Source organism: Oxyura jamaicensis, chromosome 3 (genome assembly GCF_011077185.1).
Source record: "Oxyura jamaicensis isolate SHBP4307 breed ruddy duck chromosome 3, BPBGC_Ojam_1.0, whole genome shotgun sequence".
Taxonomy (NCBI): domain Eukaryota; kingdom Metazoa; phylum Chordata; class Aves; order Anseriformes; family Anatidae; genus Oxyura; species Oxyura jamaicensis.
Genome location: NC_048895.1, coordinates 8,975,238 through 9,001,787, shown reverse-complemented (window position 1 = coordinate 9,001,787; position 26,550 = coordinate 8,975,238). Strand labels below are relative to the sequence as shown.

The 26,550-nt window shown below is 45.2% G+C and overlaps 2 protein-coding genes across 2 annotated transcripts in view; both read left to right on the top strand.

The window, feature by feature from the left end:
- The window catches only part of EHD3 (EH domain containing 3), a 29,375-nt gene extending 15,456 nt beyond the window's left edge, over positions 1-13,919 (top strand). The window contains exons 4-6 of the mRNA XM_035320250.1: positions 8,710-9,122; positions 10,196-10,360; positions 11,836-13,919. Coding sequence (XP_035176141.1) covers positions 8,710-9,122; positions 10,196-10,360; positions 11,836-12,363 — 1,106 coding nt within the window. The 3' untranslated portion in view covers positions 12,364-13,919. The remainder of the gene's footprint in view (positions 1-8,709; positions 9,123-10,195; positions 10,361-11,835) is intronic.
- APLF (aprataxin and PNKP like factor) overlaps positions 10,369-26,550 on the top strand; it is a 42,302-nt gene continuing 26,120 nt past the window's right edge. Inside the window, exon 1 of the mRNA XM_035320251.1 lies at positions 10,369-10,768. Coding sequence (XP_035176142.1) covers positions 10,727-10,768 — 42 coding nt within the window. The 5' untranslated portion in view covers positions 10,369-10,726. The remainder of the gene's footprint in view (positions 10,769-26,550) is intronic.

The following is a 26,550-nucleotide window of genomic DNA, read 5'->3' as shown; positions in this document are numbered from 1 at the left end:
AGACACAGACACAGACACACACACACACAGACACACACACACACAGACACACAAAGAAATAATCAGACTATGTGTCTGAGAGCATTGCCCAAATGCTTCTTGAACTCTGTCAGGCTCAGTCCCATGACCACTTCCCTGGGGAGCCTGTCCCAGTGCCTGACCACCCTCTCGGTAAAAAAACTTTTTCTGATATGCAGCCTGAACTGCTCATTGCAGCTTTAAGCCATTCCCTCGGGTCCTGTCGGTGGTCACCAGAGAGCAGAGCTCAGCACCTGCCCCTCCACTCCCCTCATGAGGAAGCTGTAGACTGCGATAAGGTCTCCCCTCAGTCTCCTCTTCTCCAGGCTGAACAATCAAGTGACTTTAGCCACTTCTCATATGTCTTCCCCTCTAGACCTTTTACCATCTTTGTTGCCTTTCTTCAGGCACTAACAGTTTTATATCTTCCCTTCTACTGTGGTGCCCAGAACTGCACCCAGTACTTGAGGTGAGGCCGCACCAGAGCAGAGCAGGACAATCCCTTCCCTTGAGCGACTAGCAGTGCTGTGCTTGGTGCACCCCAGGATGTTGTTGGCCCTCCTGGCTGCCAGGGCACACTGCTGGCTCATGTTCAGCTTGCTCTTGACCAAAACCCCCAGATCCCTCTCTTCAGGGCTGCTGTTCAGCATCTCATCCCCCGGTCTGTATGTATAACCATGGATGCCCCTTCCGAGGTGCAGGATCCAGCACTTGTTCTTCATCAACTTCATATCGTCAGTGGTTGCCCAGCTTTCTAATTGGTCCAGATCTCTCTGCAAGGCCTCACCACCCTTGACAGAATGAGTAGCTCCACCCAATTTGGTATCATCCATGAACTTGCTTAAAAAACCTTCAAGTCCTTCATTCAAATCGTTTATGAAAACATTGAAGAGGACTGGTACTAAAATGGAGCCCTGGGGAACCCCACTAGTGACAAATCACCAGCCTGATGTAATCCCATTTACAAGAACCCTCTGGGCCTGACCCCTCAGCCAACTGTTCACCCATCTTATTATGCTTTTATCTAACTATAGTCTGGTCATTTTGTCCAGAAGGATACTGTGAGAGACAATATCAAATGCTTTACTGAAATCCAGAAAGATCACATCGACTGCCTTCCTGTCAACTAGCTGGGTGACCTTGTCATAGAAGGAAATGAAGTTTGTTAGATAAGACCTTTCCCTAGTGAACCCATGGTGGCTCTGACCACTGATTGCGTTGTCCTTTAGATGTTTTTCAGCAACTCCCAGAATAATCTTCTCCATAATTTTACAGGCCTGTAACTGCCAGGATATTCCTTCTTGATCTTTCTTACTAATAGCAACAAGTTTTTTTTTTTTTTTGTTTGTTTTTGTTTTTTTTTTTTTTGGTGAAGAGTTTTGTCACATGTTCTGGGAACAGCATGATATACCCTGAAAGCATCTAAAAAGGAGGCATTTCAAACATTTGCTATAATAGTCCCCTGTGATTATTTGTTTCACTCCACCCAGGAGGGTGAAAGTGCAGTGTGATCAGTTGTGGCCTCACAGTTCACTTCCATGACTACAGCGCAGCTGCCAACTTCCCTGACTTTAGCATAGTCTCACACACATGCTGTCCCACTGAAAGACAGTCACATAGTTCTACAGTGACATAGTTCTGGGCTTCCTGTAAGAACAAAAATGAGCAGAAAACCTGCACAGATCTGTCCCTTTTTATTTGTATAAATATCTGAAGCCAGGAGCCTGACTAACCTGAAAGCAGGAGGCAAACAAGAACTTAAGATTATATATATATTTTTTTAGAGGAGACCAAGTTCGTTTTGTCTGAAGGAGAGGTGAGAAATGAGATTAAGTATTTAGTTGTGCAAATAGAAAGGTCCGTGTTTTTTATTTATTTATTGCTTCTTTTAACTCCTGTTAACATATGGCAAGTGCTTTTTCTTTTTTTACCAAACAAGTTTGATTTTTTAGAACTGTTGAATTTGTACATTTTTTGTCTGTCCTCTGTGCACTCCAGAAATTTCCTAAGTATCTCCTTCATTAAGGAAGGAGGGTCATGCCCATCAGTCTCTCAGTTTGCATTATTTCTGCACATCATGTACTCTTGCAGTGTCCTGAGCTACAGCAGAGAAGGACTGTGTTCCCTGGTCAATGGCAGCAACTATCGGTTGGTTACCTGAGGACTCGATGGCCATTGCAGACCTGATTTCCAAGCATGAACTCTCCCAAGATTCACACTGTTTATTGGGAGAACTCACTTTGTGTTTGGACACTGTAGTGAAAAACCTCTTGGGATTCTGTCTGTGCATCAGCACTGCTCTGGAAAATTGGTATCTCTGGAAAACCTAGCCTGGATTCAGATACCTCCTGAGGTCTCAAAATCTGGCTGTAGACTGTTGTGGATTGGCCTAGATAGCATAGAAATGCTCAGTCCATCTGTCACAAATTGTGTTCCTGCTCCAACAGGGGGATTGGACTACACGATCTTGCAAGGTCCCTTCCAATCCCTAACATTCTGTGATTCTGTGAAATAACAAAGATATAAATGAGTAAGAGGTAAAGGGGAGAAGTTCTGTTGTGTGTACATAGAAGCTTACAGTTTTAAGAAGACTTGGCTCTGGACAATGTTTTCATCAGTTTTAGTCCACCTGAACTGAACTTGTCTAGTGAGATTTCACTTAGTTTCCACTGACATAAAGCAGGAGCCTCATCAGTCTCCTAGTCTCTTCTCAACTATGAAACCATTGCTCTAAACAACATGAAAGCCAAAGTCCCTGGTATGCCACTCCAGATACTTATTAATGTAAATGTTAGCATTAGAAATTTGACACCAGCCCACATTTCCTAGCTGAGAACATTATGCAGATTTGCTGTGGAGAGCTAAGTCCCTTGACTTCTGCTTTGGAAACCTTTAAGCCTCTGAAATGGATGTAACATTTCCATTTTCTTGGTACAGAGGGAGAGGATGTGCAGAGCACTGGCTGGAGGATGCAGCTCCTGTTGCTGTGAATCACCAGCTCTAGGACAGATGATTTCTTCAGGTAGAGGCAAAGGCAGAATTAATCAGCAAGCTCTAGAAACCTGCTCTAGAAATGATGACATATCATTCATAGAAGTATTCTCGTCCTGTGGAATTTCTGTCTACTTCCCAACACACCCACAGACACACATTACATAAATCTCTTTATATCCCATTGGAAGGCAGCCACTCCCAGAAAGGAAGCAGCTTTTTCACAAAGATGGTTTACAATGAGCTGCAGTGAGGTATATGCAATATCCATCCCTTGCTTTTCATCATCCTTTCTAATCCATTCCTGGCTGGTTTCACCAGCTCCTCACCTTGACAGAAACGTACCCAGATCACTGTTCTCTACTCTCCCGTGCTTCAGTTCCTGTCACCCACACCTGTACCATCCCTCCCTGAGTCTCACAACAGCCACCCCGCCTTGCTTCCCACTCACTTTGTGTGTCCCACTCACTTCGTGTAGCACTTCCTCCTCCTTTCCTCCCTTTATTTCCTCCCTCTGACCATCACATTGTCTTATTGTTTCTTTGCTTACAGATATCTATCACAATCAGGTGGCACCTGCCCCTCTTGGTACATTCTCCTTTTCCAGCACTGACTGCCTGCTTGTTCAGCCTGGACAGAGTCTTTTCTCTGAAGTGCTTTCCAGCAGGACATCACAGTTACCAGCTAGACCTGGCCTCCAAACTCATATTTGCAATTTAAAAACACAAACCAAGTAATTAGCTCCCTGGAATAGGTTTTAAATTTCATATCTGAGAGCTGCTCCTTCTCTAGGTAGTCAGTATTTGTTCTTCCAGCTAACTACCTTGTCTTCTTATGATGTTGCCCTCAGACACCTGAGGCGCAATGCCAATCTATCAGTTGTCAGATAGGGACAGATGGAAACTGTATTAAAACTCTTCCCTCTTGAGGGCTGTGATCTAAGGGGCTTTCAGTCTCTGGAACACACCATATTTAGATGGATAGTGCGAAGGGAGCTCCCAGTGACTAAACTCAACAGAAGGAGGTAAATTGCTAAAAGCAGTGGCACAGTTTAAAACACCAGTGACAGCAGGCTGACAGGTACCTGCCACAAAAATAAAAATAATAAAAAGGCAGCTTTGTGTTTTTCAACATTTCTTCATCTTACTTTCCTTGTTCCATCCCACCTGACCTCCAGCACAGCGTTGGTGCCCATAGTTCCATGAGACAGGAAATTCGGTAGCATGCTTACTATCATACAAAAGCAATGCTCAACTACTACATACACGCTCATTGCTGGTTTAAATGGCTTTAAAATGTTACAGCCAGGTAGGTTTTATGCTGGGTCTGGTATCATTTGTCTTCAGAGTTAACGTAAAGACTGTGTCATTCTTTGAGTTGACAGAAAAGTAATTGCATAATCCTGCTGTATCTTAGTTAAATACTTGCTGCCAGGTATTGCAGCAGTGCACAGACAAGTATTCATAAAGCCACAGTCTGCCTTGCAGTGTCTAGGTGTCAGGGTGTCTGCAAGAAAATCGTTTCTTCTACAGGATGAATCTACTGACAGTCATCTGACTTCTCAGCTTTGTGTTAAATCTGTTGAATCCTTTTCATGCTGCCAGAATCAAATCTTCCCCCCTGAAAGAATATCTGATAGAGGGAAATGGTATGTTCATCTTGCCCATTTCTTCTAGCATTGTATAGGTGGGATTCATTTTCTGTTCATGTTCTTACGTGTTCTTCTTTCACAGCCTTCTCTGGAGGTTGTGAAATAATCCACATCAGCGATAGTAAAGCATGTTTAAATAGGTATGTTTTTCAACAGAAGTAGAAGTGTGACCATCCCTGTAATAATTCTTTTGCATTTATGCAACTTTGGCAAGCAATTGGCTTCCCAAATGCCATTTAACTTCACAGTAAATTGCTATGGTATGTGGATAGCTTCGCCCATCAGTGACACACTGCCAAATCTGGCTGCCTTTGTGAGAGGCCTTAGCAACGCTCTACAACACTGAGATGGGGCATAAAAAAACATAACACATCCGGAGAGTTATTAATTCAACTTTCCGAATCAGGAGGGACGCTCTGGACAGAAAACTCCTAATTTGACAGTAGGTCAAGATGAGTTCTTGGTCTAATCTCACACTGAAATGAACTGCCAGAAGAATATAGAGTCGGGCCCTATGCATCTGTGAAATAAAAATTGGGCTAAATAATATGAAGTGAGGCTATAATGCTTAAATTTAGTTACAGAACAAGCCTTGCATTTCAGGTGTTCCAGCTCTGGCTTCAGCCAGGCAACACATCCTGAGTTCTTTATGCTATAGAAAAGTCCTCTGAACTAAACATTAAAATATTAGTTTAACCTTATTTTTAAATATCTTCACTAATAGCTTGCTTCCCTCTAGAGTTTCATACTGCGTCTCTGGCTATCCAAATGCTTCTCTGCTCCAGATCTACTCTTTTATATGCTAAAAGCAAAACTAGAAAGTCAACCCTACAAATTTCCCATGTGGGAATTCCCTAAGCAACTGTCTGTGTGGGAAAATACCATCACAGAGCTCTGAGAGTTGACTCCAACCAAGTAGATTGTTGTAAACAGAGGTCTGTCCCGCCTGCCCTTTCCACTTGTCAGACTATATGTAAAGGAAAAGTACACTCGCAGTTTTTCTCTTCTTTTCAATCTCTAAATAATTCTGTCATTTAAAGACAAATACGTACACCTTAGTTTTCCTGGCAAGTACCTCCATACAGAAAAGTGCGGGTATGATTAGCACTTCACAGAGTTGCACACAGAGAGAGAAGTTTCTTGCTTAGCACCAAGAGGAGAGGCCTCACACATTCCCATAAATGCCAAAAGTGGGACACATACAAAGAGTGTGTGTGGATCAGGCTTCTGTCCCAGCACAGGATGTAAGTCAGCCCATGCTGTTGTGACTGCTCTGAAACATCAACATATGCTACTTCTTAGGGCTTTGTTCTCTCTTTATAGAGATGTGCAGGACAGCTGTCAGTAGATTATCTCTGAACACACAAAGAAGCTGGGAAAGAAAGATGCTCTGCCTATCAGTCTAGACCTTTGATGAAGTCTAGAAGGACATTCTAGCCTCATTGTACATTACTGTAGCAGCTAGGAACATACATACAAAGATCCCAGCAGATACTAATTCCCTTTTCCTCTTGGGTAGAGCAACATTTTTGTCTGTGAATAGGAAATAGAGACTCAGAGAGCAGATGCCTGAAGTGCTGCTGCAGATCTTGGCTTGACACATCTTAAGATCAACAGATCAGTGGAGCTAAGCACCTAAAGATCCTTTTAGACAAATCCAAGAACCAGGCAGATCAATGGGCAGACCTCAGCCTCCCAAGTCCTCAGCTAATACCAAAAAAATACAATGCCACGTTTTCTTTCCTCTTTTCAAATGACTTTTACTAAAACACTGAAAGCTGTACTGAGTGTCAGATGCAGACACCTTCCCCAACTCATCCTAGACCCTACTAAACACCCTGAAGAGCCTAGCAGCAGTTGTTACTGGAGGGAAACCGTCCCTGTTGATCTGAGACAGGACATCGCTGTAACATTACTGGGTGCCCTAGAGAGTATGACTCAGTTTCTCCTTTGATCTTTCAAGGAAAGACTAGAAAAAGCAGTCATGGTGCAATTCAAACACATGCCAGCTTGACAAAAAGCATCCCAGTCAAGGAGACTTCATAAGATTAAATGCACAAACTTCTCTGAACAAAGTCACACTAATTGTTTCCATGGTGAAAGGGCAAGCTGTATGACTGCATATGCAGAATAAGCTATCCTGCCTCTGATTTCCAGCACAGCCCAAGCCAAACTGACCATTAGGTATAGATGTGCATCCAGCATTTAGCAAAGTTAGGGTTTTTTTCCCCCCATTGCAAAGCCATTGATCTCCTCAGAGGGAGAACGTAGAGCATGAACCAAGTCCAAGTGAGATAAGGTATTGGTATTGATGTATAATAAGGTCTGATTTATGAGAATGTGTGAGGTCAGATGCATGGACTGGACAAGTCACATAAATATAGTTTATTGACTGTTGAGCAGGTCTCTCTTAAAGGTAATACTAGCTGAATTCTCTGAAGCTCTCAGCATCAAATGTGAGGTGAGTGAAGAGCTAGGGACCACTATCAATTGTTGCTGCTGGAAAAGACACCTCCGCCTATTAATGGAGTGACAGACCAGCGGCCTCCTGCTCTCTGATTTCTGTAGATCCCATGGAAGAAAGCAGGGCAAGCTGTTTAAATTCCAGAGCGCATTTGTCTCCTCTCAACCCCTTTTCTTGTTTGTTATGAGCAAACTATAACCAGCTGAGACAAAACACAGCCTAGTAATAGTATTTTCAGTTGTAAATAAGTTCTTAGTGCAAACAGCTAACGTGAATTCATGTATCTGAAGAGAAAGGTTCACACGGGCTTTGCTTGTGACTTCAGAGCCAGGGCTTCGCCCTAATTTGCTTCAAGTCACAAGATGGAAAAGGCCAGTGGCTAAAATCAAGATCAGAGCTCTGCAGTCCTCCCTTCTGTAGCCCTCATCGAAAGAGTAGGATGCATTACTTGTGCTCTAGGAAAGATGAGAGGATAGAAGGGGGGGGGGGGGGGGAAGGAGGAGGAAGGCAGTGAATTAGTTCTTATGTATTTATTCATGAAAGCTAAGACTAAAAAAGTATGTTCAAGGATTTGAACGCAAATAGCACGTGCTCTGTCCTGATTATTCCTGCCCACCAGGAAAAAAGCTGTGTTGCATAGCAGTACTGGTAAAGGTGTTTTAATGAGGACAGTTCTCTTAACAGAGTGCAGCACTCTGGCAACACAGCTAACCCTAAATCTTGCACAGCACAGGAGAGCCTTACAGAGCAGACAGGGAGCACCAGTCTCTCGTTGAGGCTTTAAAAAGATGAAGAAACACCACAGAGCTGGGGGGGGGGGAGGGTATTTTGTTGCTGTCATTTTTAAAACATACACACATTATTTATCATGCCTTTATCCTTAGTTCTGAAGTGTGTGAAATTTGAAACTAGTGTTAATAGTTTGAGTCCACTTCTGCTGTTCATGGCAATACTGCCTAAGTAGCAAGTACTTAGCAAAGCAAACAAATCATTTTCCTTCGTGCAGATGTGAAAGGATGATTACTCAGCTATGGCAGGTTATTTGCATCCTGGGCTTTGAATTGCATGGGACAGTCTCACACAACTAGACTAGACCTGAGCGTTATTAAGCAGTAGAGATACAAATCTCAAACCAGTCTGGGTGCAAATACTAATGATCTAGCTTTCTACTGCATTTGTAGGCTTTGCTGATGGCCAGTAATTCAGAAATTAGACATCCCTGTCTTGTTACATGCAAGACTTCTGCAGTAGCTGTTTGAACATAGCAGTTTGCTTAAGATGTATGTTTGAACGAGGCATTTGTAACATGAGTTCAGGACTTCCTGGGTGATCTCTTAATCTGGAGAAGATGAGAACCATCCTTAATTATGCAAGTCTTAGATGTTTCAGCATGAAGAGCACTGCCCTCTCTACCCTCTTTGGGGCAAAGAATGAGGTTTCTTGTTCACTTTATCAAGTTACTCGAGCTGCCAGGGGAAAGGTTTCTCTTTGCAAGCTTACCCTCAGACGGCATGATTCAGGTATGACCACCAGCCTTCTCTACACCTGTGCATGTGTATCTCTGCTCTTCCTCCATCCCTTGTAGGTTACGACTTTGCTGCTGTCCTGGAGTGGTTTGCGGAGCGGGTTGACCGCATCATTCTTCTTTTTGATGCGCACAAGCTGGACATCTCAGATGAATTCTCTGAGGTCATCAAGGCCCTGAAGAACCATGAGGACAAGATGAGAGTTGTTCTCAACAAAGCTGACCAAATAGAGACCCAGCAGTTGATGAGGGTGTATGGTGCCCTTATGTGGTCCCTGGGAAAGATTGTCAACACTCCTGAGGTCATCAGGGTCTACATTGGCTCCTTCTGGTCCCATCCGTTGCTCATCCCTGACAACCGAAAGTTGTTTGAAGCAGAGGAGCAGGACCTGTTCAGGGATATCCAGAGCCTTCCCCGCAATGCAGCCCTAAGGAAGCTGAATGACCTCATCAAGCGGGCACGGCTGGCCAAGGTGGGTATTGGCACAGGAGAGCCCAGGCACTCATTTTGGGCCATCTGCAGTATGCAGAGTATGGGAGAGTGGTTTTGGCTGGTCTAGCTTGCATAGCTGGTGGATCCTACTTCTCTTCTTCCCCTTCTTACTTCACTCAGAGGCCTACTGTGTTTGTCCCATGCACTTCAAGGAAGAATGTTCCTCCTTTGCGTGGTGCATCAGTTGTAACAGGCCTGAGTGAAGAGCTGCTCACAGATCAAAGAAGGTAGCACTTGAGGGGATGTAGAAAGCAGCTGCACTGTGCTAGCAACTTGAGAATTAAAACCAATTCCGTGTGTCAGAATCACACACCAATGGAAGTAAGAGTCTGGAAGTCTTTTGCCTTAAAGAGAGAAACCTAGATGGATGCAGAGGACATGGAGAGTGACACGAATGACAGATAAGCCTGCCATGAGCACAAAATAAATATATATCAAGGGTAGTGTCAGAAATTCCATTTCTGATTATTTAGAATGAGCTGAATGAAACTCTCCAGAGCACAGGGAGCAGACCCATATAAATTGAGAAAGACAGACTGAAAGATGCCTGAAAGTTTTCTGTGAAAGAGAAAAAGCTTTCTACATCATCCCCTTCCCCCCCCAAATAAAGATGTGTCAGAATATTTCATATAAAATTCACTGCCATCAGTCACTTCTGCTGGGGATACTAGAATAGATTCTGCCTTCCAGAATCAATAGTGCCAACAGGAAGTATAATATAAACTGGATTTTGTGAAAATGGTTGTGCTGGCTCTGTACATTTCCCGTACAGATCACCACAGTACTCAATAGCATAGTGTCTTGCAAGTCAAAGGCTCATTCCTACATTAAACAAAGTCTGGAGTTCTAGAACCTGTATGTTTGGACACAGCTGAGCAACACTTAGCACTAGAGTGGTAATCAGCAGATACAGGCAAGCTGAGGAGCTAAGCTTGCTCCTCAGGATGGGACAAGATGGGTTGACTCCTACACACAGGTACTGTCTGTTGGGAAAACCATGATGTGTTCTTTAGCACTTGTCTTTTTCATTCCATATCATTTAATGCCCTTCAGGTCCATGCCTACATCATCAGCTCTCTAAAGAAGGAAATGCCCTCCGTGTTCGGGAAAGACAATAAAAAGAAAGAGCTTGTTAACAACTTGGGAGAGATTTATGCCCGCATTGAACGCGAACATCAGATCTCACCCGGAGACTTCCCTAATCTGAGAAAGATGCAGGTAAGTGGTGGCATCTTGTCCAGAACACCAAACATACAAGGAAAAAGTATTGGAGTAACTGCAGGGAATATGACAGAAGCCACAATACAGACCTTTGTTATCATTGCCTGTGTGTAAGGCCTGTTGCAATCCTGGAATGAGCCTTGAACTGTGTGCAGACCATGTTTAGGCATAAATATTTTTTGCACATAGATCTCATATGAAGCTACAGCTGCCTTCATTTCTTAAGTCTTTGCACTTCACAACAAATGATTTCCTCTTTTTCTTTATTTTCACTTCCAGGCTCCATTTTCAGATTTTCTAGACCTAAGACTACTGCTAATCTATATTAAATAAAAAGATATATTTTCCCAGAAGCCTATATACATGTGTCTCCTCAGGAGCTCTAACTTTTTGTCCTCTACTTCACTCCATTTCTAGAAAGACTTGGGGATGAAGCAGTGAAAACAAAGCTCCCTATCCATTTTAAGCAGAGAAGCAGTTTTTCTGAGCTGCAAAGCTGAGGCCTGATTCAGTGTTCTTACAAGTCAAAGACTTTAAAGGACCTTGGATCGGGGCCTTATATTGTATACTTGAACAATGCTGGGCAAGGCTGCATTGCTGTGTGGCTTCAGTCCAAGCAGAAACCTCTTCGCAGTTACTGGTTGTTGAAGTCATTATAAGCTCCTTATGGAAAACACAGCAGCTGCTCATCTTTTTAATAAAAATATATTTCACCTAAGTTCTTTAGAATGAGGTCTGTAGAGTGTACCCAATAGAAGATCCCACTCACTGCTTGTTAAAATGTGTTTATTTTTAAAAAAAAATTACACCACTCCATTAGGAGTGAACAGACTGGATTTAATGGACAGGGTGAAGAATGAAGTTGTAGATTGTTTTACAGCTCTTAGAAGAGAGTTTTCCGCAGTCCCTGCTCAAACCACTTTTGCTTAGCTGTGAAAACCCACAAAAATTGAGTTATTCTGTGAAGTCCTACTGTCTTTATGACATCTGAAAGATGCACTGCATGGTAACAATGGATTTACCTGTAAAATAGTTTATTGCCGAAGTGGCACTTCTTTACCAGAGCGGGGGGGGAGGGTTGAAAGCAGAGCACCAGCTAGAAGACGAAGCAAGAGCTGCACAACCAGCTTGCTCTGAGCAATTAGGTCCCAAAAAGAACACTTGCACATGGCCTGGAAAGGAAGTCTTACTTGCATATGGCCATCATCCAGGTCTTGGAGTAAGTCACTGCCCTTCTCTGTGCCATGTCAGCCCCACTTTGCAAGCAGGGGAGATTATTCTGTGCAGGACTTAAAGAGTATGTAAGAGCAAGGCCAGCCAGGGAAACCCTATCACATGCTGAGGAGCAGGGCAGTCAGAGTGCTCCCCACTCCTCTGCAGTAGGTCTTTTGAGCCAGAGAGCCCGCTCTGTGCTGTGACTGCCTTGTGCACAACCATGTCACTCACCTCTTGCTCCCCTGTCCCACTTCAAGGATCAGTTGCAGGCCCAAGATTTTAGCAAGTTCCAGCCTCTGAAGAGCAAGCTGCTGGAGACTGTGGAGGACATGCTGGCTAACGACATCGCCCAGCTCATGGTGCTTGTACGCCAGGAGGAGTCACAGCGACCTACCCAGATGGTGAAGGGAGGAGCCTTCGAGGGCACGCTACATGGTCCATTTGGCCATGGCTACGGCGAAGGCGCTGGCGAAGGGATTGATGATGCTGAGTGGGTAGTGGCCAGGGACAAGCCCATGTATGATGAGATCTTCTATACGCTCTCACCTGTTGATGGTAAAATAACTGGTGCCAATGCCAAGAAGGAGATGGTAAGGTCTAAGCTGCCCAACACAGTGCTGGGAAAGATATGGAAACTGGCTGACATTGACAAAGATGGCATGCTGGATGATGAGGAGTTTGCCTTGGCAAATCATCTCATTAAAGTCAAGTTGGAGGGTCATGAGCTGCCAAATGAGCTACCTTCCCATCTCCTCCCTCCATCCAAAAGGAAAATAACAGAATGAAAGGAAGGTTGCAAGGGAGAGGGAAAAGGAGGGGAGAAAGATCTAGAAAAACATGTTTACTTAAATTATACCTTTAGATGTGAGGTCACCTTTCAATTTATACCTATTTTGCTGTATGAAGAAAAAAACTAAAGCAGAACAAAAAAGTCCAATCATTCTTCATGATGATATGCAATTCACTCTTCCAGTGTAATGTCCCCGCTTTCTAATGTGTAGTCTGTAAACATGAAGGTGAAGAAAGGACACTGAGACTTGGATAACCTGGTAAGCAGGATAGAAGGAAAACCTCAAGTGGGCTGTATCTTTTGAGAGTGGAATTGGCACTAATAGAAATCTGCTAACCACCAGTGTCACTTCTAAGCTTTGACTGCACATTGTGCTGTTTATTGGTCTTGCAAACTTGAGACAGATCCTTGATAGCAAAGAAGAAACCACAAAAAGGTCTCCAAGCTGTTGGCCAAACTAAAGAGTACCTCCTAATTAGTAAGAAATTCCAAATTCTGAATCCCTGGGTTAAGAATTTTAGGAATCCGGTTCACTGTCAGATACAAGTTCTACAAGCGTTTCCCTGTCCTTAAAAAAATAAAGCAATCTGAAATGGCTCTCAATTGGACATCTTGAGTTCTTCATTATTTACTATGGGACACGCACTAGGAATTCCAAGCACCTGTACCTCTCATCCATTCCCTGGTGGTGGTTTATTTTCAAAGTATGGCCGAGAGAACAACCACCCTGAGTGAAACAGAAGGAGAATGTACTAGAGTCAGACATCAGGTGGGCTAGAAGGGGAGAAACCCAGGACTCTACCCCCAGGTTCACTGATTGTTTCACAAGTGGATAGTGTCTTCTCCTTCAAAAGCCTTTGAACAACGGTGGTGTTCATCATTCCTGTGAAGTGATGTTTACTCATTGAGTGCAGTGAAAGCTCCTAGGTCCCATTCTTATTGTAAAGACAAGAACACAGAACACGACACTGTCGGGTAGATGGTCCATCATGAGAGCAGAGAACACAGTGGGCAGAGCATGCTTCACTACCTGTGCCCTCACAAATGTAACCTAAATGTCAACAGCCTTCATATACCGTCCTCTTCACCACACAGTAACACTTTATCCCCTTCAGAACCTCTACCCTGAGCCAAGAGACCTTCCCCGTCTCTTTAATGCGCTATAAAATTTCTCCTTTCAAGACCCCATTTTGGCAGAAATACCTAGATTTCCTATTTTGTTTCACACGCCCATGCACAGACACTTCTGGTTTTTGTTGTTGCTTTAAAGCAGCATTTTGTTCCAATTCCTGTTGTCACTTTATATAAGCTGAGCTCCTACTGTGATGGAAAAAACAATACAAGTATAACTTATTTTATATCTGTGTTCATATTATATAGAGAAATATATTGTGTATGTAGGATGTGCTTACTGCATTACATTTATCACTTGTCTTAAAAATTAATACATTAACCATTTTTGTACCCTAATCCTAAAACATTATTAAAAAGAAAGGCCAGATCTGTCTATTTCTTTACATAACAAGATTAAATACAGCTGAAAAGACAAAATTGATTTCTGCGTGCAACAAAAATGAGTTTAGCACATTCCCAAACTTGCATGTACAGATTTGCCCTGCTGGACTTGCGTGCACTGCTGAATGCTTGGTTAGCATCTGCAGACATCTCCTTTTCTGGCAGTCTGCTCACAAGCATGTGTTATACTTGCTGTAGCTAGTCGAACTATACCCAAGATTCACCTTGTTCAACAAAAGGTGGAAGTAATATCTGAACAAGTACTTCAGTAGGAAAAGGAATGCGTTGAAAGTTTCCTCCTGCCAGTCACAGATGATGAAAATACTACAGATACATCAAGATCTAGAATGAACACACGCGCACAAAAAAAAAACCCTGGTCTTAAATCTTGCTAGTTTTAATTTTACTTCTGTCTTCCCCACTTATTCTTTACATGTTTGTTGTGGTGGTCATTATCCCCAGAAAAGGACAGGGGGATGCACCGAGTGAGTGAGAGCAGTTGGAATGGTCCTGGGAAAGCACTTGGAAAAAGAGGGTGTGAGCAGAGTTTCCATTCAGCATTTGCACAGGATGAGAGGGAGGAAATCGTAGGGTGGAGAGCAAAAAGCAACAAACAAAGGTTTAGAGAGAAATCAGCAGACTATCTTCTCAATCCAGTTCACCTACCCAGTAGCCCCAGTTCAACCACTGTGTGCACATCAGCTAACACTAGAACGCCAACAGCTCAGGTCAAGTGCACGAAACAAGACCACAGCACTGGGGCAGGGGGGTTTCGTTCAGCACTTGTTCAAAAGCCACTTGGCATTGTCAGAGTGGAACTTCCCTGGTCATCTCAGAGGACAAAACCAAAAGCATTTCAGTGACAGAGACAGTTACTTCACATGATTGCTTTATGGTTCAGCAGCAATCCACAAGACATCTCAAAAGTGGAGGGAGCAGGACAGCAACTTGAGATGCTGTTTCCTGAGATGCCATTTACATATAGTCCACCATACTCACACAAATTTATACAAAATATTTCAATCCTATTAAGCGCTTTAGGAAATAAAAGGTAACTCAAGCATCCTGAGATTCTCTATACAAAAAATAATAATAATAATAATAATAAAGAAGCATGGCCATGAATAGGTGCACATTTTTCTGTGCCCATCTCCACAGACAGCAGCTGCAGCTGCCATCACTCCCCACCCCCTTTCTCATATTTGGAATGATGACTATTAGGGTAACCCACACTGTTCACATGTGGGAAAGATAATGATTTCCTAAGAGCACCAGGACTCCAGGCTGTTCGTGCAGCCTTGGGAAGGGTTCTTGCCAGAACCACGCTCTTGAAAGTGATTGCATGTGCCCAGCAGTGCTTCCTTTTTCTAGGAGCGTTTCTCAATCACTAAACAAGGTTTCCCCAGGAAGTTGTACAGAGGAACCTACGCACTTGCTTATGGCTGTGGGTAGGGGATTGTATCATGTGAACACACCAGTGTCACTCTTCTGATCCTCTCATACCCCCTCCACCTGTCCTCAGGCAGAACTTTCACATGGTCAGAAGAACAAACCCCTTCTTTCTCTCAATAGGAAGCATACTGGGTCTTCCCTCTTTCTGTTCCTTTCTGGGAAGAATTCAGAGAAAAAAAAATCTGAACGTACATGATCTAGGCTTCATTAAAATGAAGATCTCCAGGGTGGGACTGGACAGACAGTTTGGCTCAACAGCACTATGCAACCATATATATGAGGAGAAGAGTAGTAATTACACTGCATTCACTGAATAAAGCTTCAAGGAGGCATGTAGTCTTAACAAGAGGCAATTACCTCTGTGAGCTGGAATTTGGCCAGCATGCTGGAGTTCAGAGGGATTTGCAATCCAACATAAAAGGTTAGAATCAGTTTTTCCATCTTAACTTCTGATGTAAACTTCATACAACAATGAAATTCAGATTTAAATCTGGAAACTGTTCTTTAACTTGCTCTCACTGTTCCTTAATGTTTTGTCCATATGATAACAGCCTTTGGCTGGGGAACACGGAGTTACAGACGATTTGGTCTTACGTAGATTGACAATGTTCCAACAACGCCCAGTGCGAACTGGGGAAAAACTTCTCTAAAATTCATCTAATTGATTGCACCTCATTGATAACTTTCTCCTATGTTATTATTACAGTGTTTCTCTTACTGTGGGGGCAGCTGTGGGAGGAGGGTTTAGGTGACTCCATATTTACACAGATCAAGGGACACAATTAACTATTTAACCTCTTCTGAAGCTTGTAAGACCTCACATCCTTCGAAGCTTGAGAGGTGTGTGCTTGGAGATACTTGTGGAGAACAGCACTGAGGAGAGGAACAGCTCGATAACATCCATGTTACTATTGTGGATTTTTCACAACGTAGCATCTTTTTTCCCTTAGTTGTGTGTAGAGACCTTTCTGTTTCTATTCTCCTTATACAGACTGGGCAGAGAACAAGGCTCAGTTTAGAAACTTGACCTACTAATAAGTTCAAAGCTAGTGCAGGCAAGTCAATCACTGGGTAGCTTTCCAAATCCCTCAGGCAGTGCAGACAAAGTATCAAAGCCAGTATTTAAGGAGGGATGAACATAATTTGAAACAATTCATCTCTGCCCACGTGGAAGAAAGCCCCAGCAGGCATGGCTCACATTCACCGTGGCACACCCATTCCACTGCTCCCTGCACTGGTCAGGAGCACAAACACTGTATGTATTGATAGAGTTTTAAATGGGAAAACAGCTAGTTGCATCAGGTAAATAAGCATCAGCATTCACATTCAATTATCTTCAAAATTTCCCTGGCTCATCCTGCCAAATGGGAAGAGGAGGCTGATGGCCATCCTGTCTCCCAAGAAACCACAGCTCAAGTTACACCATAAAAGTGGCTGCATACTTCCCAGGGATCAAATACTGCCCTACTGATCAAATACTGATGGTACACAAAGACCTACTTCTTTCCCTGGGTTGCAACATGCCTCAGCCAAGGCCTGTGGCAGGTGGCACATGCCATAACTGGTAACCATTCCTTGACAAAGCCATGGATGCCTCGCCAACTGTAGCCATCTGGGAACGCTATACAACAAAAGTACTTCAGTGTCTTGTAAGCATCCAGGACCACAGTCCTTCAGCCTTTGACAGTCTCAGTAACCATAAAAAAAGCCTGCAGCTGCCTGTGTAACATTTACAGTATTCTCTCAGAAAAGGCCTTGCAGGAACAGCAGCTGATGAGGCAGTGAGGTTTGGCAGCAGTGCTTGCCTTTAAGCTCTGCTGGTTCAATCGCTCCAGTCCTTCACCTCCAGCACTTTCTCAGTCCTACAAGCTGAGCTCCCTGTGTCTGTGAGAGGATGCTGGGGAGGATGCTTGTTCAGGCCTCAGACAGCACTAGAGCAGGACAGAGCAGAGGACAGCCCACATGCTGCCTATGGATTAACAAAGCCTAGGCTTTTCCCTCCCCCTTCATCATTTACACACCTCGGCCCAAGCACCATATCATCACAATCTTGGCAGCGTTTCCCTGCCCTGGGTCAGAATTTGAAAGCTCTTGGGAGAACCTGAGAGGAGTAGTTCCAGGCTTTGTTTGTGGTTGCTCATAGCAATTCCTCTTAGCAGGCCACTCTGCCCTTCTCCTCCCACAAGGGAAGTAGGGAAGTACAGCCTCCTATCCACCCTTTGCAGGGGAAAAAAAAAAAAAAAAAAAGACTCTCTGAAACAGGCAGAATTGATGGAGCATTGTCCCCTTGTCCCTCAGAAAAAGCCACCCCCTGGCAGGACCCCAAAACCAACACAGCGGGAGCTGTTTCTACCCCAGCCTTCGGGAAACGCTGCCAAAGGCATGAAGGGAGCCGCAGCAACCTGGAGGTGGGATGAGGTGGTAGGAGGAAAGAAAGATGCTGGAAGTCAGCCAGGGTGCAGTGTGTGTGCAGGCTGGTGGAAGCAGAGCTCTGTGAAGGCTGCTCATGCTTCCAGGAGGGGTTGGTGTAACCCTGAAACTGCTGGCTGTTCCCCACCACGCAGGAAGCACGGGCATCTCCTCCATGGGCGAGAGAAGCCACGCAGAGCAGGAGATTATAAACTGCTAACGTGACAAACGAGGACACGTTGTCCTTCCTGGCAAACTCCACCCCAGCCCTGTTAGGGATAATCTAAGGCAACAAATATTTCTAACAGCCTCCTTTAGAGAGCCTGCCCCGCTAATTTCACAGAGAAAGGCAGACCAACGGCCTCTCACTGCTTCCTTCCAGGAGGACGGCTGGGAACAGAAGCTGAGGCAACGCTCCCCACCCACCTCCCAGGCCCCACGGGCCACTGGCCACGGCCCAAGGCACGTGCAGGCATCCACGCTCTCATCCCCAGGTCACTCGCGCCTTGCTGCAGCAGGTATCAGAGCTGTGACTCAGGTGGGGAGGCTGCTGGGGTCAGGGCAACACAGGGCAAACCTTGCCCCCCTGGGGGAGGAGGATGCTCAGACCTAGCTTCCATCTCCAGTGTTGGTTGGGCCTGTTCTCAGAGCATCTAACCCTCACCCAGCCAAAAATAAGAAATGCAACTACATATCCAAGACTCTTGACATTTGCCAGTGGAAAATGAGAAAGGCACGGAGGTACAAGGAGAGGAAGAGGGACTCAGAGCCACAGAGATCAGCTATTTACTTCCTACAGAAGTCCCTGTGAGAATCCTGAATTCAGTCCAGGGAGAAGAAAAAGATCACTGACTGTTCACAGTCTCAGAGGAATTTCTTCAGATGCTCTGTTAGAGAGATCAGTGCACACAACGAGGAAATAGTGGATTCACACACCACTGCAACTGTTACACCCTACCTCATATCAGTACTCCAACTAGGCTTGACCAAAGACTTGAAGAGACCATGAAATCACCCCATTTTCCAGAAGCACTGAACACGAGTATCCTCACCTCTTTACACAGAAGCTATTATTTTAAAAATAAGGTTATTTTTATTGCTTTAAGGCTATAATTTTACAAGTGAGGGGAATAAAATCGTATTTGTATATAAATATGTTTTTCAGAAGGGCATTTGAACCAGAAGCCCATAAGCATATCTGTATTCCCAAGTGTGCCACCACTACCTGCGCTGAGGCTGAACCAGCCCTACTGCTAAATGCCCATAGCAAGCTGTTCACTCCCCTGGTCTGAGGACCGGCTGCTGCTGCACCAGTGAGGGCAGTGACGGGAGAGGAGGAGGAGTGAGGCAGGTAGTTCAGAGCATCTGTCTGAAATTTTCTTCCACCCCAACCCCTCTGTCATCCAGAAGATCAGATTTCCAGACAGATTTTTATTTTTTCATCAAAGGGGATTTGCCAGCACAAATTAAAGGTAAGCAAATGAACACCTCAGTCAGCAGGCAGTGCTACAAGCACGGTACCGCAGAAAGAGCACCACGCTGCCTTCTCATCGTGCATGCCCCGTGCAGCTGACCACATGCCAGGTAGCTCCACTGCTGTAAGGTCACGGCTACGGGACAGCAACCCACAGATACTCAGAAGGATATGCTAGAGAAGAAAAAAGCAATCAGTGGACAAGGAGGCAGCCCTGGTCAACACAAACACCTGGCAGATCTGTACTGCAAGCTCCAGACCTATTCAGTAAAGCGCTCACACTGAGTTATCAGGTACATTTTACTGCAGACCATGTATTTTTTAATCCAAAACACAGCAGAGGAACACAGTTTTAAAACAAACGCCCTTTGGACATTACCAAGCCCCTCTGACAGGTTGTAAGAGTTGGATAGCTTTACTCACAGAGACACATGCACACATTGGGAATAAAAGCACATGGCATTTTATAGGGTAGTGATTTAGAAATCACATATCATCCTGAATCCCGTGGTTACTGCTGCTGAATGACAACATCACTGAAGATTAAGCTTTATTTGTATTTTTATTATTTTTAAGACATAGGTTTGTTGTTTCCTGATCTGAACACAGAACAAAAACAGGATCATAACTTACAACAGAATACAATGAAATTCTTATCGTTGTAAAAATATGTAGAGAGATAATCCAAATCCTGTTCCATGGTATTTCCCCTCAGCCCTCTTCTCCTACGACCACCCTTTGCAGCTTTAGGCCCTCTTCCCTCCTTTGCATGGAAGATTTGACACCCATCTGAAAACAATAAATTATTTTGCAAACAACCGATGAACGTAGCAGTGACTGTCCAGTAACACTTCCACAAAGCAACAGACCTTCCTGGCGAGCTGATAAGAGTTTCCTGGTTTGTTTTGGATGGTAATAGCTTTTTATGTTCTGTTGTTTTTTTAATAAAAATTGACTCTCTCAACCTTCTCGTAAAAGGAAGGGCAGTCAGATACAGTTTATTTTGCCTCCCCCAAACACGTCGTGTTGCATAATAGGCTGTTCTGCTGAATACAAAACAGAGACCAACTCCAAAAACAAAAACCAAGCACATCCACTTGGGAAACAGGTGAGATGCATGGCTCACATCCACCACTGCTTAGGGATGACGGGGTGACTTCTGCACACACTGCCAGTCCTTTCCCGATCCCTCTCCTCTCATGTGCTGTATTTTTACGCTGCCACAAGTCCCACACCAGTTCTGTGCCTAACAGGCTACATCAGAGAGGAACATGTTGCTACTGGACCCTTCCTTCTAAGTGCTGGCCTGCCTGAGGGACTTCTGCTGGAGAACTCAGTCCCTGCCCCTATCCCAGCCCAAAGGTTTTATCAGAGAAGGGTTTGGGTTGGAAGAGACCTTAAAGGTCATCCAACTCCAACATGCTCACAAGCACCTCTGGATAAATGTATTCACAAATATCTCTTTTTCAAAGAAAATAAAAAGTCATTACACGCATTTTATTCAACATTAAGGACTAATAAGTGACACCCCCCCCCCCCCCCCCAGTTAGCAGGTTCACGCATTAGGTTTTAGTAAAAGTGCCTTTTTTCCCCTTTTTTTCAAAATGCTGTTTGTCGTCCAGCCCATAACTTGTCCCTCAGAAAAGCAGAGGCAGAAATCAGCCACATGCACAACCTGCAACTTCTCTACACACAGGAGCAGCCTGGACAGCTGTGAAAGCGATTTCAAGCAGGCAAAGCATCCAGGAACCATTTTGCAAATCAAAAATATTAAAACACAAACAAGTTAATTTTGAAGTGTGAAAACTGAAATAGATTACACCCCCAAGGAGGAACAACAGCCTTCTGATCAGGGCTTTTTTTTTAAGAGACATTGGTTTGCATCACTTCTTCAGATCAAGTTTCACCACTCAATCTTACAGTAAGGAACAAAAGCATGAAGTACTTGCAGAGTGCTTGCACAATGCAGCAGAGATCTCTGACTGGCATTTTTTGTGCTTTCAGACAAACACTCTCACCTGTGTCTGAAGCACACAGTTATTCACACACGGGCTTGCCCATAGAGGCTAGCAAAGGCGGCAGCAGCTCTTGCTGCATACCCACTTCAGCACACAAGAAGATAAGTGAAACAAATGGTGTCATGGCACTAAAATTCAAAAAGTGGTACTAAAAAGGCCAGGCATGAGCAGAGGCAGCCATACCACCTGCTAGCGATAAAGAGCTATCTTCTAGAAACAACAGCAGGGCAAGCACCACAACCAACAAGCCAAGCAGCCCAGTCCAGTCTGAGACTGTCAAGTATTTCCAAAAACAGCACCAAACACCTTCTCCTCATCATCATTCCCCCCTCAGTTAACCATCTTACCTTAACACTCATACATCTGCACAACTTGGCTCCCCACAGAGGGAAGGAAAAAAAAGAAAGAAACACCATCCTCCTCCCTTTTCAAACCTTCCCGTAATTGTGGTAAGTAGGAGGAGAGCAGCACAGGTGAAACAATTCTGTTCCCAAACCGTCATTCACCTGGCAAGTTAGGCCTCTGGCTGCTGTTTTTTTTGGCTACCTCAGGCTGCCCTGAGCTGTTTTGTTTGTTCTGGGCTTCCCTTCCTTGAACGAGCCTGTGAGCTAAAGACTTGGAGCAAAGTTTTGCTGCAGAAGAGCACTTCTGCATCTTCACACTCAGACCTTTTGCTTTTTTCCCCTCTAAGAAGGGAGAAATCAGAGGAGTTGTTGTGCAGAGGCACGGCATGGCCAGGTACCAGGTGAGCCAAGGCTGCGACCTCCCTGAGCTCAGCACAGGCGCTCCTGCTGAGCTTCCAGACACCCGGGTAGCACACGTTATTTATCCTAGCCGAACACCTTTTGCATCCCTCTCTCTGACATTTGGTGGCTCCTTGCTTTTCTGGGCTGTGTCAACGTAACCTGCTGTGCTCCAAGTCCCAGAACGCACGCTGCTGGCTGGGTGCTGATAAAGCAAGCAGGGGATATCTGCGAGAATCCTTTTCTGCTGTTTACAGCCCTCAGCAGGGTCACAGCATCGCACAGAAATGCTGGTAGTGTGAAAAGCCCCCAGCTGAGCTCAGAAACCTTCCTGCTTCCCATTTGCATTTGAAAGGGGCTTTCCCAGGCAGGTGGTAGATTACACATGTGCATAAACCACACGCAGATAAAAAAACCATCAGCGTGATCAACGAGGAGATGTGCACCCTGTGCAGGGTGACTTTGCTGGGTATGTTTTAATTGCTTTCAGCAAGCCAAGCAAAAAGACCTTCGGTACATGGTGCAGCTCTGCAGAGCCAATGCAGAGAAGCTTGAAGGGAGCTGGCTGCTTCCGAACAGAATTAGCAAGGTGCCACCAGAGCCGCCCTTGCCGACGATGATGCCTACGAGACCTGCAGCAGTGTCACCATGCCTGCAGAGCTGGTAAACCTGGCACGGCCTGGAAGAAATCCCAAAGCACAGAAATGTTCAGTCACAGAAAGACTCGGTCTGGGCATGAGACAGGGCTGCTTACGGAACAGTCAGACACCAAATCGCTCTGACTGGAGAGATGTCAAGGAACCGTGTAAATAATCTGAGCAAAAAAACTCTTTCTGCTTGCCCAGGGCACGTGGCTTGGCCGCAGCAGAGATCCAGGGTGCTTTAATTAATCCACACTCATAAAGCCTGCTGCTAAGCTTTGATAACTGCAGCAGGGCCAAACCCACCAAGCACAGCCAGCACCAGCAGCCTCCTTCTTGGCATACATCGCTGCTTTCTCCATATGGAGAGCAGCAGGAGCAGCAGGGGAGAATATAAAGGCTTAATTTTAGCCCGCAAGTCCTGTGCATATCTTCCCTTTTTATTTTTAATCTGAACTCCATGTAAAAATAGAATTTCCTGCCATCCGATAAGGGATTCCTGTTTTTCTGTGGGGCCATCTCCCTGGAAAGCTGGTGCCTGTAGGATTATTGATGGGCTCTTCAAAGTGCAGCAGCAGAAAGGATAGGATGAGCAGTGGTCAGCATTGACATTGCTTCTGCTTTGCCTTAGGGGAAAAAAAAACAAAGCAGATGTGACCACCCCCCAGATAAACAACCACCAAATTTAGCATTTCCATAACTGTTTTAGAAAATCTGTTTTGTCTGAATATTTATAGTAGCGGAGTTAAGCTTTGCATCCTTCTCAGGTAGGTGTTTGCAAAAAAAAAAAAAAAAAAAAAAAAAAAATTCTTGGGCTTGGAGTTGCATCCTGCCCTTTGAGCTGGGTCACTAACGAGGAGCTAAATATAAGTGCTGGAGAAGAGTCATCCCTCCCATCCCTTCCACTCCCTATGCCAGCTCCCCCACTCCTGTATACTGCTGCCACCGCCGCAGCCCCCGAGGCATTCCTCCCCCCACATTCCCCGTGTTTTTGCCTCCCCAGGTCAGTCTGCAGCTCACTTTGGGGGCAGGAGGAGCCACTCCAGGGTGCTGCTGAAGCAGAGGACAGGGCTTGCAGTCCAAAACATCCCACGCTTGATGGTGAGCATCAGTGCTTGGTGAGCATCAGGCCCTCATCCTGTACATGCTTCAGGGCTTCTGCCGGAGGAGATGTGGTCATTATAAGCTCTGCTGGGGCTGTGTATAGTGGGGATACCTGCCTTTGCTCCCTGCAGCAGCAACTGGTAATAACTGGGGGTGGATGGCAAATGCAGTGAATAAAGCTCGTTGCAGGGCAGATCCCTTTCTGCTGCTTTGGGAAACACTCTGGAAAAAATAAATAAATAAATGAAAATGAGGTTCCCTGCACACTCTGCAGGGAACCTCAGCTTACAGCTTGGCACAACAGCAGGCATTGAGCTTTTCCTGGAGCACGGTAAAATGGGTCCAACGTGAGGCTTTGCTCTCCCACACATTGACAACACGTGCTATGTAGAGAGAACACATCTGCCCACTCCCCCCACACCCTACTGCCACTATTTCCATCAGACACAAAAAACTTTTCATTCGCTCAGTTCCCAGAAAGCCTTTCCTAATGGCACATATGAAAGATTTTGAGTTTTCCCTAAAAAGAGGAAAACTATTTTTTTTTTCTTTTAAAAAATAAGTCCCGTTTCTCTCATGTGAATCAACCACCTCAGAAAGAACTTGGCCCTTCAGAGTACGGGGAAGTGTCCTGTAACCGTGGGAAATTTCATGCTGATGGAAACCAATCACTTCTCCACAAAATGGTGAAACTGAGACTTTCGGGTCTGCCCCAGTATGCTAACCCAGCTCCCAGGCTCAGTCCTTGCCACCAAGGGTGCAGCGTTGCTGTGTGTGCACGAGCGTTAGTCCGCTTTCTAAAAACAACCTGTCCCACTACAAAAAAAAATAAAATATTCAAATAGGAGCAAGTGCTGATGCATCAAAGAGTTGCTATTGCATCGCTTTTATTAATGGAATGAAAATCAAAACGTAAGGTCTGTCACAGCTGTTTCTCTTGTGGCAGTGCTCACAGCCGGCGGTGCCTGTACATCGCTCACCTTACCCAAGGCAGAGCTGAGCTGCTGGGACTGAACTTTCTCCTTCAGAGCAGGAGTATTTTTGGGTGCAGGTGGCACTGGCAGCTTTCATGGGGCACCCACATCGTTCTGCACAAAGGGGCTGCCCTGGGGGGAAAAATAGGAATGGGAATGTACCGCAGCAATCAGCCAGTGGGGCCATACAATCCTGTGGACAGGTCTTCAGAGGCATTTCAGTGCTCCAGTTAAACTTGAAGGTCCAGGGCTGGGGCAGCACTCCCAAATCAGTCCCAGTGGTGAGACAAGCTCATGCTGTTCAGCTGCTAAAAATGCTATTTTGGTACGGAGGCTCCACTAGCACCTCCTATTCCCTCCTGGTTTGCCCACCCATGGGACAAAAACAAGCAATGTGTGCCGTTCCCCCAGGAGGCCAGTCCGTGTGGGACAGAGCCCAACACCACACCTCCATCACCGGTCCGCTCCAGCTCCTTCTTCATCTTTGCTCCCAGTGGCAAAGCCTGCTGCAAGGCTTTAGGTAAGAGCGATGGTCAATCAGAAATGGTGAATTAGAATTAGAAGCAGCAGAAGAAGCAGAAAAAGAGGAAGAAGAGTTAGAAGAATTAGAAGGTGGTTTTCCTTGCCTCATAACCTATCCCTTATCAAGCAAAAAGCTCTGCAATTAATCTATGAGCAATTAAAAAAAAAAAAGTGAGGTTGTTTTTGTAATTTCCCTGCCTGTACCTCGCAACAACAGGCTGCTCCCACAAAGACATTTAAAGCATGCACTTGGTTTCCAGGAGTGTGGCAGCATACAGGGGAGGGTGTATCCAGAGGTTTCATCCCACTGCACAGATGGGAGAGGGCTCCACCCCACAGGACCTGGCCCTGGATGGGTGGGTGTCCCCACACAGGGACTCTGTGTTTGCTGCAATCTCCTGCATCAGTGGCATCAATTTATCATCGCTGTCCTTCACTTCAGTCAGGTCTCTTTGTCCCGCGCTGTCTTGCCCCCAGAGCAGTAGATGTGTCACTTTCCTTTCACAGGACACTGCACAACCTTCTCTAAATATAAACAACCTGGGAATATTTGGTGGGTTATTGTCTGGGAAAAAAAAAAAAAAAAAAAAGTAAACCAAACAGATCTTGAACCCATTTTCCCCTGCCACTTCTGGTACATTGACACAGTTGGAACCAGACTCTCCCAGGTTCCTAGAAATGTTACTCATCCCTAAGCAATAACATCCCGCAAAGCCAGGTGTGGAGATAGCTCAAGCCTGCCTCACTGCCTCTCCCTAAAAAATCACCCCAACAGCAGAGATCTCTGAGTATTTGAGAAGACGCTGAATGAGCAACCAAGAAAATTCAACAACCAACCTGGCATTATTCCCGTGGGAAAGGCCAGGAGCAACGGACAGACATCTCAGCAATCCAGGTCTTCAGGGGTAAAATGACACTGATTTCCCAGAGTTTGCTGCAGCCCCCTGCAGGACCGCAAAGCGGGATGCTGCCCCTGCACCAGTTTTGGGAGGTTCAAACATCTCTCCACGGGAAACTGTCCTGCAGGAGCCTTGGCAGTGCTTTTGCAGCTTGCCTTTCCCTCAGGAGACACTCATCCAGCAGGAGCAGGTTCTCCACCAGCAGTGGCCGCAGGGTTTCTGTGCCTCAGCTATGCAGAAGGGCCAGGCTCCTCCAAGGTGTTTCAGCCTCAACCTCCTGGCTCCCCCCATAAATCCCAGTGTCCATTAGGATGAGTCCAGAGCAGTCACAGACAGCTGAAACCAATACTTTGGCTAAGGTCAGTGTCGGGGCAACAGGGGCTGCCCAAGTGCTGAATGGGGAGCAGCAGTTGTAACCCCAGCTGTGAGTC